The sequence below is a fragment of the Physeter macrocephalus genome, chromosome 11 (genome assembly GCF_002837175.3).
Source record: "Physeter macrocephalus isolate SW-GA chromosome 11, ASM283717v5, whole genome shotgun sequence".
In the NCBI taxonomy this organism is placed as follows: domain Eukaryota; kingdom Metazoa; phylum Chordata; class Mammalia; order Artiodactyla; family Physeteridae; genus Physeter; species Physeter macrocephalus.
In genome coordinates, this window is record NC_041224.1 from 127,558,775 (window position 1) to 127,582,693 (window position 23,919).

The following is a 23,919-nucleotide window of genomic DNA, read 5'->3' on the forward strand; positions in this document are numbered from 1 at the left end:
GCACTCTGTCTAGTCACTCAGTATACTCCAGCATCTAAGTATCTCTCATCCTGGTAAAAAATGGTGCAGAACAAGGAGGAGGAAGAAAGCTAAATTTTTTTTAAAAAGCAGCAAGGTTTTCTCCACATGTACACTTATGAACATAAAACTATTCTATCCCAGTATTAGGAAAAAAAGTGCACAATTCAATTGGCAAGATCTTTCCTTTTTTTTTTTTTCTTGGATTATTGATTCACTGTATAATCAAGAGCAACCAAAGCTACTTGTCAGTTCAAAGTACCCAACAAAACTTTGAGTCTTCATGCCATTTCAAGTTAAAAAGAAAGCAATGTAGCTTTTGGGCTTCAGAAAACTGGGCATCCTTTCATGCAGCACAAGGTTCATCACTACGCTATTTCCACAAGTCCACACTCGTCAAAGTGCAGTTAATCCAAAATTGCAGCGACAGTATATCATGCCAGCTGAATCCAGCCATGTATCTGAGATAGGGTCATATTTCTGCACGGTATTCAGATAGGAAGACCCTGAGTGACCACCCACTACATAAAGGTAGTTATCAATTACTGCAGCACCAACTCCTAGGAAAGGTGGGTAAAAATAGGGGAAAAAAAATGTTAACCATGAAGCAGACTTCGCACTAAATTAAATTTGTATTTAAATGTTTTCTTAAAATACATTTCAAAAATCTATTATTAATTATACAAGCAATATAGCAATATGTGCTTACCGGAAAAAAATCCCTTAGTATAAAAGAGCTGAAGTCTTCCTTCATCTCTCCTCCTCAATCCTACTCTCCTTCTCTCCACCACAGTTAAATATTATTAAGAATGTAGTATATATCTTCCCATATGCTTTCTTCTCAATTTATATTTATATTTTTCAAAAATCATTAATTTTTGTTTTCAAACGTGTTAAATTTTTAAATATATATAAACTATATAATGTATGCTTTAAAATTTTACTTTATATATATATAGTTCTAAAAAGAACAAGGCTACCCAAATATTTCACATTTTCATTGTTTTATGGTTTTCCTTCTCAATGGTACCATAGAAACTAATTCTAGTAAACAAGCCTTTCAATTTCCTTCCTATGTGTATTTTTCAGGAGTTTCTTTAATCACAAATGCAAGGAATACTCCTAAAGCATTTCCACCAGTAACTTAAAATGTTCCTTTTAAAATAATGTGATTTGAGTTTGGGTTTAAGGATAATTTCTTCTTTTGCTCAAAGTTGTATTTGTTTTTCTTTATGAAACCTGAAACCCAACCCTTTCTAGATCAACTATAACTATACCCCTTTAGGAGGAGAGAACATTTGAAAGTAATATATAGACTGCTGATGTACAATAAAAAACAAAATAGAACAACCCTAGGATCCTGGGTGTGTGACCACGTGTGTGTAACACATAGAACAATTACATTTGTTACATGGACACAAAGAGCTTCTATAAGATACTTTCTATTGTCAACATTTCTCAAGATGTGTTGAAGTTTAAAAAATAACAATATGCACATTGGCATATTAAAATCACAGTAAAAAAATCTATATAGTTTTGTCTAATCAAGTTGTCAGTCAAGTTTATCACAAAAGGAGTTTTTTCTGGACAAGTAATAATATTCTTACTGTTATATCCCAAGAAACTACTATTTCAAGAACATCACTATAAAAAATATTGTCCTATATGTTTAGAAATTGGTATGTTATTATTACCTGTTCTGGGTTCTTTCATTGGTCTACACACAGTCCACTGATTTTGATGAGGGTCATATCTTTCAATGCTTGACAAATGTGAAACACCATTATGTCCACCCACCACAAAAATAAAACCTAGCATGACACCCACACCAAAGTGAATCCTTTTATCTGCCATAGATGCAACCATCTCCCAGGAGTCTTTACTTGGATCATAACGCTCCACACTGCAAATATTCATAAAAGAAAGAATTAATTCACATATCCTTTGTGTCACTCTTCCTACTAAAGCAACTAAAACCCACCAGAGTTTTAAAAGTGCAAACGGACAGATATAAAACAAGAGTAGTTTGTCCCAAATGTTCAGATTTTGCTGATAAAATCACAGGGATAAAAGCTTACCTTGTAGACTGGTGCAATAAATAGCCATACCCTACTCTATTATATTGTACAAGCAGCAAGGTATATTAAAAGCATGTAGCATTTGAAGTCAGAAAATCTGGGTTCAAGTAATAATATTACATACCTAGACCTACCACTTTGGATTTGTGTATTCCTGGATAAGTCATTTCCTGTAACATGGGAATAATATAACCTCAAGGATTCATGTTAGAATAAAGTCCAATGAGTATGCATGTGAAAGGACTCTGAAAAGCACAAACTGAATACAGACGGTTCCTAAAGATACTAAGGACTTTCCACACAGCTAAGGAAAAGGGAAGATGAAGAGAAGGAAAGAAGAGGAATTTTTTTCTTATAGGTGAATTCCTGGTGACTAACTGTAAAGCAAACACTACATACTTCATAACACAAGCTGGCTAATCATAATAATGATTATTGTAATGATTATAATAATCAGAGTAATTTATGAGAATTCACGGATTTAAATAAAGTCTGTATGCCTTATGGACTTTAAGTCTGTATGCCTTAAAGTCTGTTGCATTATGGAAATTCAAATCAAATCAGAATTTCCAAATAAGCTTTCCTGGAAAATCCCAGAAGGTCTTTAAGCCTACACTTTCCCTGAAGGGGTGCAAAGGCAAGTTGGTTGAGCTTGTTCTGGTCCTAACCTAACTTCTCAAGAAAGCCTAAAGCATTTGAGAGTAAGTTCAGAATAGGGACTAGACTAGACTAGACTAGAAGACTAAACTACAACTATTTCTGAAAGGACACCAGGATAAAAACCATTAGAGCAAAATCACTAGACAAGAAAAATCCTGTGAAAAACTGTAACAAGAACTTAAACTTCAAGAGCATTATCTCAAAATTAAAGTACTTAACCTTTTATCTTAGAAATTTCTACTAGCAGCTTTTCAAAAAATAGAAATGCATGTCTGGGTCCCAAATACTTTTCCTTCAACTAAAGAAGCAACAAAAAGGGAGAAAAATTTGGCCTACACAGAAATAAAATTTATAGATGACATGCTGTTGTGTCATTACTTTCTCAGCCTGTTAACAAACCACCACATACTCTCTTTTATTAAAATGCTCACAATAAATAAAACACATACCATAATAGAGATAAAATACTATTAGAGATAAAATCTTTGGAAGATCGACTTTCAACAAAGGTTCAGAATTATGATTAATTTTCCATATAAGCACTTTATGCTTTTGCTTTTCTTATATATATATTTCTCCTTTATTCAGAGAATACTATAAAATACAGAAATCTCACATTTAAATTTCAGCACAGCTCAGATACATTATGATACATGTATGATTACAGAATAAGAATCCAGAATGGAATATTTAAATAAGGCTTAAAGTTTATGATGTGTTATAATATTGTATAAGCATACAGAAATTACATTTTCCACTTTTGTATTCTATTAAACAATGTAGTAACAGATCATCCATCCATACACACACATACAGACACACACACGTATACATACACACACCACCCTAAATCTAAAGTTATCTAACTTCATCTTATTTTCAGATTTCTGAATTCTAAAATCTAGTCCATTTATAGTGAATGAATGAATGTAAAATTTAATAAAAGGGATTTGACTTTTAGGTTTGTATTAAATCTCCATGTAAAACAATTACAATTATACTTGTGGAGCAGTTTAAGTTTCCCAAATGTCTATCAATATTACTTTAAAAATTAAAAAGGGAAGTTCATTCATATACACAAATTGTTTAAAATCCAGAAATCATTGTTAATGATACTTTAAAAAATCTACAAGCCTATACAACTTGATTAAGTTAAATACCTGTTCATGTGGGCAGGACCATACCCACCAATGGCATATATCATTCCATCCAACACAGCTGCGGCAAAACAACTTCTTGTTGTAGTCATTGGTGCCACAGGTTGCCACTTTCTTACTTTGGGAATATACTTCTCTACAGATTGTAAATAAGATTGTCCATCATAACCACCTAAAGCATAAAGTTCTCCTGCAAGTACCACTACTCCAAGGGTACTTCGGCTCTCATTCATTCTCTCAAGAGAAGTCCAGGTATTTGTATCAGGATTCCAGCATTCGACTGAATTTTCATGTTTTCTGATAGTGATGCCAGGACGCACATTAGTTTCAATACCACCTATAACGTACACTTTTTGGTCTAAAACGCATATTCCAAATTCATAGCGAGGAATGTTTAGGGGTGCCAAACCAATCCAAGAGTCATTCTGAGGAAAGTACATCTCCACACTAAAGAATAAGAAGAAAAAATTAAGTTTAAAACATCAAAATGGCCCATAAACAATATCTGGCAAAACTGAAGATACACGTATGCTCTGACACAGCAATTTCATTCCTGTGTATCTACTCTACTGAATGCCTATTACAGCCAGTTTTACAAAAGAACACAAATAGAGAAAGGTTTACAGCAGCTCAACACAGTCATCTATCAAAAGGAGAATGGATAGGGCTTCCCTGGTGTCGCAGTGGTTGAGAGTCCGCCTGCCGATGCAGGGGACACGGGTTCGTGCCCCGGTCCGGGAGGATCCCACGTGCCGCGGAGCGGCTGGGCCCGTGAGCCATGGCCGCTGAGCCTGCGCGTCTGGAGCCTGTGCTCCGCAGGGGGAGAGGCCCACGTACCGCAAAAAAAAAAAAAAAAAAAAAAAAAAGGAGAATGGATAAATAAGATGTGGTATATCCACCCCATGACAAAGCAATTCCATTCTTAGATATGCACCCAAGAGAAATGCACACATATGTATATGTACAACAGTGTTCACAGTAGCATTATTTGTAATAGTTGAAAACTGGAAACAATCCAAATTTTTCATCAACCATAAAATGGATAAGTAAATTGTGCATATCATATAAGAAAATACTATACAGCAATGAAAATGAACAAACTACAACTACATGTAACAGTGATGATCTTACACCAGGGAGGGACCTTAAGGTTGGTTTCTGGGTGTTGTTCATGTTCTTTTCTTGAAATGGTTTGTAATGTTTTCTTTGTGATAATTCATTGAGCTGTACACTTGGAATTTGTGGACTTTTCTGTATATGTGAAACATTTCAATTAATTTTCAGTCATCATATTCACAGTAGAAAGAAAATGTTGTATTATGTCCATCTACTATAATACCATACGCCAATGAAACTAAATGAATTATTTCCTCATGCAATCTCAATTTCATAAACTTACTGCTCAATGATAAAACACATCTCTGAAGAATATACATGGTACTACTGCATTTACATAAAAATGTGTAAAACCTAACTATATACTGGGGCACATATAATATGTGGCAAAATTATAACAAAAAGCAAGGGAATAATACATCAAAAATTAAGAATACTGGTTACTTCTGGGGGAGAGAAGGAGATGGCATCAAGGAGGGGCACAAGGGAACGTTAAAGCTATTGTTAGCCCAATCTCAACAATATTAGTTTTAGACCACAATTAAAATGTACACTGAGACTTTTTAAAAGATAAAGGACATATCAATTGACATTGATAAAACATCAACAGTTTCCTCCTATTGGAGGAAAGAAATGCAATCTAGCAAATGTTTCGAAATATTTTAGAATATTAAATATTCTAATATTTAGAATATTAAATATTAAAGAAATAAATTAAACACAAAAGTTTTCATAAAGCAATCCCATTTAAGGGAAAAGGAAGGTAACATCCAGCTATATTTTCAATGTATAAAAGTTATTTGTAGGGGCTTCCCTGGTGGCGCAGTGGTTGAGTGTCCGCCTGCCGATGCAGGGGACACGGGTTCATGCCCCGGTCCGGGAGGATCCCACATGCTGCGGAGCGGCTGGGCCCGTGAGCCATGGCCGCTGAGCCTGCGCGTCCGGAGCCTGTGCTCCGCAACAGGAGAAGCCAAAACAGTGAGAGGCCCGCCAAAAAAAAAAAAAAAAAAGTTATTTGTACAACACAACATTGTTAAACAACTATACTCCAATATAAAATAAAAATTAAACAAACAAACAAAAAAAGTTACTTGTAGAATGCTCTAAATCAATGATGGCCATGGGCCAAATTCAGCCCACCAGCTACTTTTGTAAATACAGTTTTACTGGAACACAGCCATGCTCATTTGTTTATGTATTATCTATGGCTGCTTTTGCACTACAATGGCAGTCTTGGGTAGTTACAACAGAGACCATATTATGACGACAAAATTTAAAATATTTACTATTTGGCTCTTTATAGAAAAAGTCTGACAACTCCTACTCTAAGTTATCAGAAAAGAAAGCACTTTTTACTAGTTGTTAAAAAAATATTTACACTGAAGAAAATAAATTGCATGTAAAGTCCATGATTTATATCAATATCCTGGTTTTTATTTTCTTGGTGGTTACTCTGATTAACTGTATTCATTCAAACATATTCTTGTCCCAGTCTGCTCTCATCACAAATTCCTAGCTCTCCTCTTCAGCATTTTTTGATATAGCTAGCAATAATAAATCCCCTCTGACCTGGTCTGACTCACATAAAGATGTAAATGATTTCACAAAGGAAAAAAGGGCATAAAATGGAAGAAAAGTTCATGAATAACCAGGATGGATAAAATTTGTGCACTGGGAGGGAGGAGAGGTGTTTAAAATTGAGAGTGTTATAGAGAATGGACGACAATGTGATTAAAATAATCAGGTAAGTGATTTAAAAAGAAAACAACAAAAAGAAGCAAATAAACAGGAAAATCAAACTATTTTAAAAATATAATAAATTAGCAAATTTTAAGAGTATAAAATCTATTAGCATCAATCCTTTAAAAGCCTTCTATTTACCTATCCAAACAGGCAAACAGTCCAGATTTTCCTCCTACTGCACAAAGTACTTTGGGAGCACAGCGAGGTCGTGTCATCAAGACTGTCTGATGAGAGAGTCTGTGTTCAGGCATAAAGTGGTACTTCAGAGCTTCATTCAAAAGATGTTTACAAGTGCGATCATCACGAATAAGATGATTTGCTTCATATAATCTAGTGAGAAACTTAACACTCAGCAATGGTAATCGTACACTGTTAAGTAGCTGTGCTAAGTATTTCTGGCGTTCTTGGACGTCATACTTGATCCAAGACTCAAGTGCATAAAAAACAGTCTCTTCAGTAGCTACATTCAAACAGTCATTGGAAACAATTTCATCCAAATCAGCATGCGTAAGCTCAAAAAACTCTTCAGTCTGGCAAACTGCTTCAAAATTCTGGCATACGTATTTAGTGGCTGCCAAATAAAGGTCATGACAACCGTATGTCTCTGCAAAGCGAGAAATTCCAATACAATTACCAGGATCAAGTTGGCTTTCAAGAAATGCACAACATTCTTTAAGGACAAGTTTTACCTGTAGTAGGTTTGCTGCTGGAAGGAGAGATTCAACTGTGTCCTGTGAAATAAAAACAGTCCCTGTATAGGCATATTCCACAATGGCCTGGAGAGCAGTTTCATCAATGCACTGAAACTCAACCTCACTGTTCTCTTTTTCAGAAAGGTTTCCAGTAAACATAGCTTTGAAATATGGGCTAATGCTGGCAAGTACCACTTTGTGAGCATGGATTTTAACATCACCTACTCGAAGAATGATGTCACAGAGTTCGTGATGTTGACGAAGAAGATTCAGGCCCTGTAGAAGTTGTTCAGAATGTAAGTGGGTTAAGTTAGCAAGCATGTAGGTCGGGGATGTGTGGTCCATCTACAGAAAAACAAAAAGCATGAATAGTTATTTCAAAATAATCTTGCAAATGATTACTTTTACAGGTTGCACAAAATAAATGAGATTTGTTGTTTATCTGCATGTTTGTTGTTTTTTAAATACTAAATACTAGACAGAGGCTTTTAGAGTTAGAAGGGAAGTTAACAATCATTCAACTCCTTTATTATAGATATTAAGCACACTCCGTGCTTCTGGAAGATGAACAAGATTAAAAATAGAAGTGAGGAAAAGAGACTAGAAAGAAAAGAAGAAGAAAAAGTGAGAGGCAATAAGGACTGGGGTAGGTTGAATAACTGCTCCCCCAAAAGACATCCGCATCCTAATCCCTGGAAACTTTGAATGGTACTTTTACGGCAAAAAAAAAGACTGTGCAGATATGATTAAGGATTTTGAAATGGGGAGATTATCCTGGGTTATCTAGTTGGGCCCTAAGTGCAATCACATGTACCTTATAAGAAGGCAGAGGAGATTTGACACAGACAGAAGAAGAGAAGGTAATCTGACCACAGAGGCAGAGATTGGACTGATGCAGCCACAAACCAATCAACATTGGCAGCCACTAGAAGCTGGAAGAAGCAAGGAACACAGTCTTCCTTAGAACCTCCAGAGGGCACAGAACCCTGCCAACACCTTAATTTCAGCGCAGTGATAATAATTTCAGACTTTTGGTCTCCTTAACTGTGAGAGAATAAAGTTCTGTTATTTTAAGCAACTGAGTTTGTGGTAATTTGTTATAGCAGCCATAAGAAATCAACACATGGATACTTCAGAATGGCTCATAGCAGTTGCTTAGAATAGATGAAAGGAATATAAGACATCTACACAATATGAACTGTTTCTTTCCTGTCTCATTCATACCTCAAACACAAGTAATGGGAATAATTTTAAAAAGCAGAAAATTTGGTTCCTATTTTAAAAGAATTATCAAATAAACTTTAAAATTCTGAACATTATTAAATAATATAAATGTTGGTAGGACTGGGAGAGTATAGCACTTCATTCCTGTGCATTTTTAAATGCAAATATCCAAATATTAAAACTTTTATCTTCATTAAGAACATCATCATTTCACACTTGTTTCATTTGAATTTTATGTCCATTAACAAATTTTGTTAACATGACCACATTATAGCTGATATCACCAGCCTCCACTTCTGATCTCTCCAACTAATCCTGCCCACATCTAACAGAATAATTCTCAATCAGGGTACAGACAAGTCTCAAGAAACTTGTTGGTCTTCCAGTAGGTACTTTATTCCAGAACAGAATATTGGTAAGAAAACAGCAACCAGAAGGCACATGTTTAGATCTGGGTCTGTTCTTTTTACTTACTATAGTGCTGACCTCTTAAACTTGTTTAACTTCTTTTAGCCTCAGTTTAATGGAAAAAGTTAACATCTAGACTGAAGAGAAAAATGAACAACAGGAAAGCAAGTAGATATAGCAAATAAGTGACAGGATTAATTAAGAAAGTAGTCCTAGCTACTTTACATCATTAACTTTACCTTATCTTCATTTTCCTTATCTGTAAAGTGAGATCATAATAATACCTGAACTATATATATCTCACTAGGTTTTTGAGGATCAAATTAGATAATGCACAGGAACATATAACAAACTGTAAGAGTTATGAGTACAGGGTACTATGGTGAGGCAACAGAAATGTAACAGTATCAGCGAAGAACAGGGACCTTGGAAATATAATGAGTTTTAGTTCTAACTGGGTCATATACTATTATATGGAATTGGTACATTTCTTAATCTAAGTATTAATTTTTTCATCCATAAAATAAGAATACCTCCCACCTATCTCAGAAGGTTACATGAAAATTTTCTGTAAAGTTTAAAGTTCCACACAACTCGAAGTGCTATGAATACAGCACTTAAGTCTCATTCTCTTCTCATGATCCCTTTCACTATTTCCCATTCTTTCCATAACGACCTTTCATTCCAATAAAGCTCATGTAATTACCACAGCCCTATATAAATATTTTCTTACATTTGCCAGATTTTGCCTATAAACTTTCTCCTCTCCCATGTTCTTTTCATCCAATTCAAATTTTCAAAAGGCTGGTTCAAAATTAACTTCATCTGAAAGTCTATAAATATTTAAGTACTCAATTCCTTTACACGCAGTTAATTTAATTTTAAGTGCTGTTTTGTGAAACATACCCCTCTCAACTCTCATTTGTCTGATTCAACAAGAAGATGTTATTCAGGATGAAAAGTGAACAACAAACAGGAAAGGTGAATGATACAGAAAATAAGAGAAGGAAATGAAAAATGACACCTAGCTAATACAATGAGATGAGAAAGGGAAATACAAGGCACACTGATTGGAAAGGAAGAAACAAAACTGTCTTTGTTGGCAGATGACAAGACTGTCTATGTAGAAAATCCAGAACAATTAAAAAAAAAAAAAACCCAAGACAGTAGAACTAACAGGCAATTATAGAAAGTTTGCAAGATACAAGGTTAATATACAAAAGTCAAACAATTTTCTATAAACCAGCAACAAACAAGTGGCATTTGAAATTTAAAACATATAACCATTTACATTAACACCTAAAAATTGAAATACTTAGATATAAATCTAACAAAATTAGGTACGAGAACTATATGAGAAAAACTGTAAAATTCTAATAAAAGAAATCAAAGAACTAGCTAAATAAATGGAGAGATATTCATGGATAAGATGACTCAACATTATCAAGATGTCAGTTCTTCCTGACTTGCACTACAGATTCAATGCAATCCCAATCAAAATTCCAGCAAGTTATTTTGCGGATGTTGCAAACTGATTCTAAAGTTTTTACGGGGAGGCAAAAGACCCAGAATAGCCAACTCAATATTGAAAAAGAAGAATAAAGTTGAACAACTGACACTACCCAAATTCAAGCATTATTATAAAGCTGTAGTAACCAAGACAGTGCGGCACTGGTGAAAGCACAGACAAATAGACCAATGGAACAGAATAGAGAGTCTAGGAACAGACCCTCATAAATACAGTGAACTGATTTTTAACAAAGCAGGAAAGGTAATACGATGGAGAAAAGATAGTCTTTTCAATAAATGGTGCTGGAATGTAAAGTAAAAAATGAATCTAGACACAGACCTTACTTATATCCTTCACAAAAATTAACTCAAAATGGATCAAAGACCTAAATGTAAAATGCAAAACCATAGAACACTTAGAAGATAACACAGGAGTAAATTCTAGATGACCTTGGGTATGGCAATGATTTTTTTTTTTAGATAAGACACCAAAGGCACAATCCACACAAGAAAGAATGATAAGTTGGATGTCTCTATAAAACAAAACAAAACAAAACAAAACAAAAAACCACACAAAAACTTCTACTTTGGGAAAAACAATGTCAAGAGAATGAGAAGACAAGCCACACACTGGGAGAAAATATCTGCAAAAAAACACAACTGATAAAGAATTGTTATTCAAAATAAACAAAGAACTTTTAAAATTAAACAAGAAAAGTAACAATCTGATTAAAAAATGGATTAAAGACCTTAACAGATACCTCAACAGAGAAGATACGGATGGTAAGTAAGCAGATGAAAAGATGTTCAAGATCATGTGTCATGAGGGAATTGCATATTAAAACAACGACATACTACCACACACCTATTAGAATGGTCAAAATACAGAATACCGAGAACACCAAATGCTGGACAGAATGTAGGGCAAAAGACTTTCATTCATGGCCGTGGGAATGCAAAATTGTACAGCCACTTTGGAAGACACTTTGTTAGCTTCTTATAAAACTAAACATACTCTTACCATACAATCCTGCAATTGCCTTCCTTGGTATTTACCCAAATGAATTGAAAACTTATGTCCACACAAAAACCTGCACATGGACGTTTATTGCAGCTTTATTCTGAAGTGCCAATACTTGGAAGCAACCAAGGTGTCCTTCAGTAGGTGACTGGATAAACTATGGTACAACAAGACCATGAAATATTATTCAATGCTAAAAGAAATGAGCTGTCAAGCTATGAAAAGACATGGAGAAAATGTCTTGCCAAGTAAAAGAAGCCAATCTGAAAAGGCTATATACTGCAAGATTCCAATTATATGACATTCTGGAAAAGGCAAAACTATGGAGACAGTAAAAATATCAATGGTTGCTAGGAGTTAAGGGGGATGAAGGATGAATAGGCAAAGCACTCAGGATCTTTAGGGCAGTGAAATTACTCTATATGATACTATAATGGTAGATATATATCATCATATACTTGTCCTAACCCACAGAATACAGAATACCAAAAATGAACCTTATGGTAAATTATGGACTTTGGGTGATAATGACATGTCAATATAAGTTCATCAATTGTAACAAATGCACCACCGTGGTGGTGGACGATGATAATGGGGGAAGGCACGCATGTGCTGGGGAAGGGTGTAAATGGGAAACCTCTGTACCTTCCTCTTAATTTTGCTGTGAACCTAAAACTGCTCTAAAAAAATAGCCTTTTAAAAAAGTAAATTAAAAAAAAAGGAGACCTAGCTACCTTATAAGTTCACATCTCTCCCAGACCGAACAATTATGTTCCAAGGTATTTAAAAAAACCTGTGAATGAGATCCCTGAATCATTGCCAGTGCCACAGACAGGAGACTATTTTCCAAAATAAGAGTGTAATTTCTACTAACATTCTGGTAAGGTTAATGTTAATTTCAGATAACACTTTAAAACAAACGATCAAAGGTTTGATATGTGAATACTTAGAAGAGGATGTAGTGATCTCTAAGACTAGGATGCATGAGTTAACAAGAAGACATGTCACAGGTTAATCTTTTTTTTTTTCTGATGTATTTAGAAGACTTGTAGATCAGAAAAATATACAATGTTTAACTAGATACTTGTAAAGAATTTTATAATGCTTTTATGATTTTGAGAACAAAACCAAAAAATATAAGCTAGTTCAGTTAACTAAATTAGCAAGTGGTTGGACAACCACACCAGAGTATATACTACTTAATGAAATGAGGTCCACCTGGAGGGAGGTTTCTGATGGTATACCATAAGGCCGAGATGAAGATACTGCAGGCAGGCTCTTCAGCTTTGCAGATGATATGAAGCTGCAGAGGACAGCAAATACATCAGCTAACAAAACATGGATCCAAAAAGACCTGACATCTAATAAGAAGAAATTTAAGAGGGATAAATGTTAAGATTCTACAGTGGATTCCAAAACAACTATACAAGTACAGAAAAAGAGAGAAAAGACTCATCTGCAGGATGTGTTTAAAGGGTTTGGGGATTTTAATTTTAGCAATACTTTAGCACACTAATCTTATGGAGGTTTAAGGTGCATTAGTAGAACTATAATATACAGAACTAGAGAGGAGACATTCTACTTGGCTCTGCAAATGTCAGACCACAACTGGAATACAGATTTGGAGTACCATCCTTTAAAAGAGATCTAAACAAAGTAAAAGACCTGATGAAGAGAAGAAATTCAAGACATCTTATGGGTGTTGAGTCTGAAGAAAAAAAAAGAAAATCTGAGAGTTATGTGAAAAACCAAAGGGTGAAAGTTACTCAGTAATAATACAATAATATAGGATTGTTTTGAGGATTAAATGCATTTATGCTTAGAATAGTGTCTATCACTTAGTAAGCTTGTGATAAATATCTTATTTATTAATAAGTTATCTTATTACTAGTGATTTTTTTTACGTTGTTTGCTTAAGAGGTATTCTGCTTTCTATGTTGTACCATCTCTTACTACTGGGTAAGAAATCTACTTTGTACCAAGTACCATCTTTGTACAAGATGTCAGTGGACATCTTGGACCACACAAAGTATTGAAGAATTGTTGATTCTCAAATCAAGTTAATGAGTTATTGGTTAGATTCATTTTTAGTATAAATAGAAATCATACAGTAATAGATCTTTATACTAATTTTTGTATATCCAGTTCAGGACTGGTAAATTACCATCAACACGATATAAAAGCATACTATAATATTGATTTGTAAATATACATACACACACATATATATGTACACATGCAACACATTAAAAGAACATATGTTTGCGTGTATATATGACACATATCCAGATATGCAGGATGGTATAATTTTAAGAGACTGGGCTCTGGAATCAGGTTCCTAGGGTTACAATGTGACCTTGGGAAAGTGATCTTAAAGTCTCAGTTTTCTCATCTGTAAAGCACAGACAAAATGGTACACATAGCACTCAATAATCATTAGGTGCTATTTATTATTATCATTATCTTCCTTAAGAAGACTCGGTTTTTACCAGCTAAACCTATGTGACTCCCTTCCACACTCACCGAGAACGGAACAAAGCTTACTTACCGTCAAATGAATAAATACAAACAGGGCAAGGCCAAAACCTGACTAATTAAACCAGAAAAGATACAGCGAGACACTTTTAAATTTAGACAGTTTATTACTTACAGACAGTGAAAGAAGACTAAGCTCCCTGGATCCTTGTCCCACATACTAAAAAGGACAACACAGAAACAAAAGGGGCTGGATGGCAGCAATACAAGTTGTGAAGAACCCAAACTACGGCAGCAGCAGTTTTATATTCTGGAGCTCTATTCTGCGGGGCAGCAGGACACCAAAGTCCCATACCTCATTGCACCAGGGAGATAAAGAGAATCTGTCTCACGGCAGACTCCCAGGGGTGACAGAGAGGTAGGTCAGAGATGGCCTTGCAGCAGCTCCTTAAAGACCACCCATCCTCTCAAGTTCCAGGAGAATCGCAAGGTGTTCCAAGACTCAGATAAGCTTCAGTCCCACAGTCCAAGCTTTGGCCTATGTGGACACATGCAAGGTCACCAGAATGCCAGGATGAAGCTATTCTCCTACACTTATACCCTCTGTAGTATTTTTCCTTTATCTCACTTTCCTATTACCCCCCAAAATAATAAAAATGATCAAAGGTTTAAAAACCACTCAAGAAGGGTACTGGTAAAGATGACTTCATAAAAGAAAACCCACACATATTTCTATCATTGTACTGGATTCAAATGACATGATGTTTAATCCCTTTAAGAAGTATTGAGAATAAAGTTTAAGAGATTATACTCTTAACATATAACCAAAACAATTTGAACTAAGAACTTTAAAAGGGCAAGGTAAATATAGGGAACTTAAAATGAATTACACTGGAGGTTTGCCATAACATCATTCTTAACATTTTAAATTTGACTCCTTTTCTCTCTCAAATCTGACTTAAGAGAAATTCACAGAACTTTAAAAACAGAGAGCTTTAAAACAATGGTTCTCCAAATAGGATCCTTGCACCAACAGCATCAGCATCACCTAGGACCTGCTAGAAATGCAAATTCTTGAGCTCAACCACACATCTAAGGAATCAGAAACTAAGGAAGGGGCAGCAATCTGTGTTTTAAGAATGCATTAGTATTTTTATGCATGCTAATGTTTGAGAATTGGTTAAAATATTTCCAGCACAAGTGTAACTGCTTAAAAATTATGGCAAATTATAACTGCTACTCCTTCAAAATTATGAATTACAACTGTGACTATACTTGGTTCTTAGTTATTTACCCATAAATGGCTAAAAATAACTCACAGAAGCAATAATTCCTAATCTTCAAAACCTAACCTTTGTCAGTTTTACACTGGCAGTTTCATTTATCTCAATAACAACCTTGTGCAGAATGAAGAACAAGTACCATAGAAAACAGGAAAGAACAGTGAGGAAAAGTGTGAATTTTAGGGCCAGAGAGATTAGTGGGTTCAAGTCAACATCTGACTACTTAATAGCTGTAGACTTTGGGCAAATTACTTATTCTAAACTTGAACTTTCTCATCTGTAAAATTTGTTGTGGATTAAATAGAATGTTTGGTTTGGAGAAACAAATCAATGGTGAAAAATAGAAAATACAGAAATAGATAATTTAATATATGCAAATTTAGTTTATGATAAAGGCAGCATCTCAAAATCAGTGAGGAAAAGAGGGACTTTTAAATAAACATGTTGGGATAACTGAGCCTCAGGAAAATAGATAAAATCAGATCCCTTCCACATATCTATGCCAGGATAAATTCCTTATGGATCAAAGGTATAAATGTAAAAAATGGAATCATACAAGTATTAGAATAAAATGGAGTGAATTCCTCTATAACTTGAGATTAGAGAACAGTTTCCTAACTATGGTACAAAACCCAGGGGCAATAAGTGAAAAAGTAGATCAAATTAATTACATTAAAAAATTTGAATAGCTAAAAAAATCATAAGCAAAGAACAAAATACAAATGAGATTGAGAAAAAAATTACAATATATATAAAAGATATATCAGCAATAAATAAAACATTCCTAAAATACTCTAGCCCTATAGAAAAATTAGGCTGAAGAAATGAACAGATGGTTAAATACAAATGGTTCTTAAGTATATGAAAAATCACTCAACTTCAGTTATAATCAAATGAATTAAAACTATATGGAGATAACAATTCTCTCCTGACAATATACTCTTGGTGAGGCTGTAAGAAAGAGGCACACTCATACATCCTTGTGGGAATGCTGAATGATACAGACCTCTGGAAATAAATTTGGCAAGTTTAGCAAAATTACATTTGCATTTACCCTTTGATCCAACAATCCTACTTCTAAGAATTTATCCAAAAAATACACTGGCAAAAAATATATAGAGACAAATGCATACGGTAATAACTGTAGGTCTATTTGTACAAGCAAAAGAATAATACCTTATGCTTTTGTACTTTCATATTTGAGAAACCAAGAGGCAACTGACCAAGAATTTTACAACAACTCTAATGCCCACCAACCAAAGAATGGCTGAAAAAACCTATGGCACATCCACACAATGTAGTACTATGCAGCTGTGAATAGAAATGAGGAATCTCTGCATATACTACTCTGCAGGATCTCCCTGATCCAAGGAAGGAAGAGAAATGTGTGTACAGTATGTCACTATTTATCTAAGAAAGGGGAGGTTACAAATATACATACCCACTTTTTTTTTTTTAAAAAAAGGAAATATTACATGGTATATTTTTTTAAAAGGTTACCTAACAGAGAAGGGAGAGAAAAGAGTGGAGGGGATAGAGATAGAAGCTACACATCTTCGAACATACCCCATTTATAGATTTGACTGTGGAATTAGGGAATTATTTTACACAATTATAAAGTAAAATTAAACCTTAAAAACACAATGCATAAGAAACTTGAAAATAAAAGGAAGCAAAGGAACCCAATGTTCATCTAGTTAGTAGCCTAACCATACCATTCCAAATAACTTTAAAACAGTAATTTGATAGTCCATCCCTAGTGGGGTATGCCCTAAAAATTTTTACACCACTTTCAGTAATCACATTGTTGGTGAGAGTGTTATTTGTATACTGAAACTGTTACTGTGCACTGCCACAATGCATAATTACGTGACATTTCTAATTCTATCGTCCCTAGAGTCATTTGTGATCTGAGATTCTCAATATGGAAGAAGAGAAAGAGGTAAGACTAAGACATTAAATATAAACCTTGTAGTCTGATTTTGAATTAAAAATATCAGAATAAATATATATAGAAACAACATTATATACACTAATACATATGTACATACCATATGAAATATATGAGATATACAAATGTATAAAATGTATATTAAGAAAAAAATTGTATTTCCTAGCTCTGTCTACTGAAAAGGACTACAAATTATGACCAATCCAGTAGCAAAGAGCACTCCTAGCACCAGATGTGGTCCCTAAATATTGTTTCCCTCCAAGGGTACATAACTCCTTGGAAAAATGGCTGATTCCAGAACTGGGGCAGAAAATGTCACCATAAATTTGGAATCTTTACATACTAGGTAGCAATAAAGCTATCAATGATGACTAAGGTCATAAAAAAGTTAGGAGCCAAACTGAATAGGCTCTCATTAGTCAAAGAGATGGGACAAACTGATCATCAATTATAGTAACTGCAATTGATTAAAACACAGTAGACACGCTTAAATCCATGAGTTTATAATGATAATAAAATTACGATAATTTTTAAAAAGTGATCACCACTGGAGGATGCTAATGAATCAACTCATTATTTGAAACCTAGCAAATAAGGGGAAAGAATCAAGCATTTATCATGCCTTTCCTATAACTGTACCACTGGGTTACCAAATAGATGAGGGTAAGTTTTTCTTTATAAAAGTACTCCAGTTATTAAAGAAGGAATGATAGAGTATCACCATTTTACAATCTTAATGAATTAATGGAGGTAGGCATTGATTATGAAAGGCTGCTAACGTCACAAAAACAGAGACAACCAGACATCAGGGTCTTCTGATGGAAGATCATAATACCACCTATAAATATTTTTGCATACTACCACTCACCACACACACACACCCTCCAAAATCAAACATGTAGTCAACAGACTAGATCCAACTATTAATTTATAAGAAATAAAGAAAACAGAAAAAGCATGTTAAACTATAACAGAAGGATGCAATCAGCAAAAACATCCTGACTATGAGAAATTTTATGGAATAAATAATGTAGACGGCTTCAACAAACAAACGGAAAGAAATAGGATGAAAACGAACCTACAGATTACTATAAACATAAAAGACATTATCAACCAAATACAACCTGTGATTCATACAGGTGCGTGCAAACACATATAATATACATACACACACACACAACATTTAGGAGACAACTGGGAATTTTGTACACTGACTGTATTATTGATTATATTAACTAATCACTGTTATTTTATTCTTTGTTGTTGAACAGTGATACCATAGTTTTGTTTTTAAGAGTTTTTATCTTTTACAAATACATACTGAAATATCGGTAGATAAAATGATGTCAGGGACTGGCTTATATGATGTCATGAGTTGATACCTGCTGAAGCTGGGTGACAGGTACATAAGGGTTCATTACATTATTCTACATTTGCATGTTTATGAGATTTTGTACAGGAAAAAAGAAAGAAAAAAATATATGGCACTAAACTTCACATACGACTTACAGATGAAGAACCTGAAGTTCAGAGAGTTTAGATGAATTAACAAGATCACACAATTAGTTAAGACGTTACTGGGACTATAATGTTTTCTTAACCTTAGAACAATGTTCTTTACATATTACATTAAAAAAATTACAATGCTGATCAGTGTTGACCTGCTTAAAATATTTACTGAACCAATTTATCATTGTTGCTACTCCTGATAAGACTAAATTATTCTATAAAGAGCATCTAGAATATCTTTGATTGCCATAATGTACCAGCTACTGTTCTAAGCTTTTTACATGTATTAACTCCATTCATCCTCAGAGTAACACCATGAGACAGGCACTGTTATTATTATTATTCCCATATAACAGATGAAGAAATCTGAGTCACAGAGAAATAAAGCCCAAGGCAAGATTTAAACCTTTGCACTCTCTCTCCAGAGTTCTTAAATACTATGTTATACTGCCTCACTTATAAACTCATAATTTCTTAATCTTATTCAAGTTTTAACTCAAACAAGAAACTGAAAAGGTACAGAACAGAAACCGAAAAAGGACAGATCATATACATATATTATAAAATATACACACACACAATGTAGATCAGATACAAGAATACATCAGAGCTTTAAAATGAAATAAAGAGAGGTCCATGTACGATCATTCCCTTCTGTTATTTATATAATAGTAGGATTGATTCTTCTTCCCCCACATCACTGCCATACTTTTTTGTTTTTAATTTTGGTCATAAAACAAATACTTAGGAGTACTCTAAATCCAGGTAACTGGATTGATTAGTCAAAATTGAATAAATGGTATCCATTTGAAAATTTTAAAAAGGTAATAGCATTGTACTTCACTTCTAATCACATTCTTATTACATAAATATCCACAATATAAAGATAACATTAGACAAATTTAAAATAAAATCAAACATTCCATAGTCTACAGCAGCTTCACAATTTTTAGATTCTGAAACCAAGCTATTAAAGGTCAAGTTGTGAGTTATTATACTTAATTGACACCTAAGCTACAAAACTGGTGCTGAAATCAGCTGGGAGGCAATTATCTGCTACAAAGAGAGCAAATAAATGGTCAAGAGAAATAAGAATTGTTTAAATTTCTTTCCCACAGTTCAGTTTTCCTCACAGAAGAATTCAACTAATGATGGCATAATAATTTTGACAGTGAGCCTATGGAACAAGTTGGCATATTTTCCTTTTCTCTGAGATTGACTTTCACTATATCTAGAAAAACAAGTAAAATTAGAAGCCTGTTATAATACGAGTCATTATATCATACATTCCAAAATAACACAGAAGAAAGCAAGTCCCCAAAGCCATTACTACATCCAGTAAAAGCTCTAAGTTACATAATTAACCCATCTACTGAAAAACTGGTTACAAAAAATGTGAAATCCTGTTAACAAACAGATTCGTGCTTAAAATGCAACAAAAAATTTTTTTTGTTTAAAAGTAGCATTTTGACTCAGAAATGCACAATGGATTTGGAGCATAAACCTAAGTAAATGAAATATAACACTGATACACATCAAGAAAAACTGTTTAATCCTACATGTATAAAAATAAGTTCATAATTTCTTAACCTTATTAAAGTTGTGACTCAAACAAGAAACCAAAAGGGTTCAGAACATAAACCCAAAGAGGAAGATTAAAATACATATAATCAAATAATACATAATAATAGATATGAGTGATTAATGATGGAAAAATCTAATTTTATCTATAGTTTCAACACTCTCCCCCATCAAAAGTTTTCCAAAGCTCTAAGCAAATAGCTAAATTGACTAATTTGAGTAATTACTTTCTGATGCAAACACCCACAAAATGTGCCACAGTACAAATGTAGATGATGTAACCTCAAAAAATTGTTGTGAGGATTCAATGAGTTAATATTCATTAAGTACCCAGCAAAGTGTATGGCACACAGGAAACACTCAAATAATAGTGTAATTATAATTACTTGTTAATGTTAATAGCACCTTTCATTTTCATAGCAATTCTTCACAATAACTTCTTAAACTATACAAAATTCTTAACAGTTTACAGAATTCAAACTGGTTTCCAATATTGCTGGATGTCTGTAAAATTTGAGTAAGAACAAGGAAAAAACTAGTGGTTCATCCAACCAATTAATATTTTATTCTGACTGTGGAAATAAAGGATGCTTTTAGGGCAATTGTGTTTACCTTAACTTCAGCTCAAAAAATTAAGGTATGTATCAGAAACATTCCTTAATTTAACTAACTAATCCATTAATTTAAGCAATCTTTCTTGAACTTACTGAAATTATCTTGAAATTATTATTTTAACTTCTTTTATCTGAATTTGCTATTTTCAATGTAGTCTTAATTACTCCCTTTCAACTTTTAGAGGTGTACTATTAATACACCTAACAGTGTATTCCACTGCTCTGGAATTTGATTAAAAAATTTTTATCCTACCTCTCTATACAGTTAAATATAAAAGACTTTTCTAGTCGGTACACAATTCCTAGAATTCAAGAATAAGATTTTTTAAAAATCTGCTTCATAATAGAAATAAACAGAATATACATTAATTAGATGAGATTTATTTTCCACAAAATAACTCTAAAAGATAGTAAGATATGGGATGCTGATAAGGTCCCATTTCCTGGTCCCATCCACCATGAAGACTAATTCATCTTCCAAGTCTTCATCAAGGAAATTAAAGGTAACAGATATAAAATAGACTGCAATCTATAACATAGTGATCTACAGGGCCCTGAGGAAAGGGTCAAAATGAAAACTCATTGTGCTTTGTTCCAAGGAAAAGGATATAACTAGTTGATTTAAGTATCCAAGCCCCTTGAAAAAGTATTCTTTATATTGAGAAGGGGTAATTCTTAAGTTTCTACCATAATTCTGATGATGATATATAATTCAGGACTTTCCAAGTTCACTTTCTTTGTTCCATGATTACCACACAACTTCCTAAGTTCTTGCATACAGCAAAGAGTGCACTGGATTTTCAACCTGAAAATTCTGATTACTGGAAAGGGTTATCTTCTATTCCAACATAAACTGGCATTCTAATGTGTGCATTCTGATGTATACATCATTCTTTTAGTTAAGTCTGAACTGAGTTCCTGAAGTCTGAGCATACATGAGTAAAAGTATAAATTTAAACTTCTTACGTTGGAAATATGAGAACTAGACATTCCTTCTCACTGACAACTTCTAAAATCATCTCTTGGTTTTCACTCCTCTGCCCCTTACCCTTCCCCTAATATTAAAAAAAAAATTTTATTTTTAGTTAAACCAAATTTAGGCAGATTCATTTAAACGCCAAAGTGACTAATTAAAATCAAAGTAACAACCTAGAACTTAAACCAAAACAGAAGGATGCATGTTTACACAAGCCCCATTTACATTTACTCTACTCCCAAAAGAAAGGGGAAAAAGAAAAAAGAAAAGAAACCTATAATAATCAAATTGTGCTTTAAGACAACACCCAGAAGTTATTTTTGAACTTCCATTATCCAGCAAAAATTATTTATAAAGTGGTTTCGTATGCTAACACTTAAAAAAGTATTTAGGGCTTCCCTGGTGGCGCAGTGGTTGAGAGTCCGCCTGCCGATGCAGGGGCCACGGGCTCGTGCCCTGGTCCGGGAAGACCCCACATGCCGCGGAGCGGCTAGGCCCGTGAGCCATGGCCGCTGAGCCTGCGCGTCCGGACATGCCGCGGAGCGGCTAGGCCCGTGAGCCATGGCCGCTGAGCCTGCGCGTCCGGAGCCTGTGCTCCGCAACGGGAGAGGCCACAACAGTGAGAGAGAGGCCCGCGTACCGCAAAAAAAAAAAAAAAAAATATTTAAGAGACACCTCGTGTGGTACAGAACAGGGTAGGAACACTTGCATTTTAAGTGCATAAATTGTAGACTTCAAATGATAACAGACTTTTCTCACTGGGTCATTCAAAAGCAACTGTATTATTCCTTCCCAAAAATATTTTCTTCCACACTCCGAAGAACTCAGCCTCACACTAGGCACTCCAGCTCTTCAATTGTTTCCGCTTAAGTTTAATTACAAGAAGGAAAAAATGCTCACCAAATTCACAGTTCGCCTAAAACAAAGAAACGTATTATCAACTCTAATTCTACAGGGCAGAATTCTCTTAAGACCATGATGCCAAGAACTTCAACAGCAACTGAAATTCTTTGCAATCTCGGTTTCCAGGATACTGAAAGGCTGCATAGACGCGGGAGGATCCTGCAGGGAGGCTGGGGCTGAGGAGGGAGCGGGAGAGGGGAAGGGGTGAGTCCCACAGAGGAACTGCATTAGACTTTGAGAACCTATAAGGGAAAGAAGGTTAGCTACAAGGAAAAACAGATTTATCTCCAGATCAAGTACGTTTTCAAAGAGAACTTAAAGTGATGAGGATAAGGAAAAATGACAGAAAACCACTGACAGAAAACCATTAACCCCCTCCAAAACCGGAGGGTAAGCGAAGTAGGAAAAGGGGGTTGGGGGGGAGAACGAGGAGAGTAAAGACCTAAAACACCAGGATTTGAAAAAAAGTACGCGAGCTCTGAGCTTGGCCTTGGGCCGGATCTCCCGTCCCGGTAAGCGGACGGCAGGCGGAAAGGATCGCACTTAGGGCTGTAGATAGCAACGCGTTTAAAACGATTGAGCGCTGCACAAGAAGATGTCGCCTCTCTCCCTGCTTGCTCCCGTTCATTTCTTTACATCTTACTCCAGCACCAGGTGCACTCCAGCAGAAATATGCCAAAGCCTGCGCCGCAGAAGGACAGGAAAAGGAAAATACCTGAGTCCCAGGAATCAAGCCCGCAGCAACAGGAGGAGGAGCCGTGGGCAACGGGAACCCGGGCAAGATCCTCTTTTGCCTTTAGTCAAATCCCAATTTTTACGGGTGGGGCGGGGAACTTCCGCCCTGAGCGAGGAGAGCGTCACTTCCCCTTAATGCCTTCTCTCTTCCTCGCCTTCTCTGCTCCAGATACGTTCACTACGTTCTCAACGTTTTCACTTCCTTTTCCAGGGGCCTTCTGCCTAGTCCGAATTTCCGATGTGGACTACATGACCCAGCATTCATC

At 34.8% G+C, this 23,919-nt stretch overlaps 1 protein-coding gene across 5 annotated transcripts; it reads right to left on the reverse strand.

The window, feature by feature from the left end:
* Positions 1 to 219: 219 nt before the first annotated feature.
* Positions 220 to 23,895, reverse strand: KLHL28 (kelch like family member 28). Of its 5 annotated transcripts, none has more exons than XM_028495789.2 (6): positions 23,634 to 23,895; positions 12,845 to 12,929; positions 6,911 to 7,809; positions 3,917 to 4,360; positions 1,713 to 1,921; positions 220 to 578 (listed from the first exon to the last, which is right to left on the reverse strand). In XM_028495789.2, exons 3-6 carry the CDS (start codon positions 7,807 to 7,809, stop codon positions 415 to 417), a joined length of 1,716 nt encoding a protein of 571 aa, XP_028351590.1. In that variant the 5' UTR covers positions 12,845 to 12,929; positions 23,634 to 23,895; the 3' UTR covers positions 220 to 414. The 5 variants fall into 5 exon arrangements, with proteins under 5 accessions (XP_028351590.1, XP_054944378.1, XP_028351591.1 ...); XM_055088403.1 differs by having other exon boundaries at positions 12,845 to 12,987; positions 23,634 to 23,715; XM_028495790.2 differs by lacking the exons at positions 12,845 to 12,929; positions 23,634 to 23,895 and adding an exon at positions 8,279 to 9,129 and having other exon boundaries at positions 6,911 to 7,503; positions 7,690 to 7,809.
* Between the last annotated feature and the right edge of the window lie 24 nt (positions 23,896 to 23,919).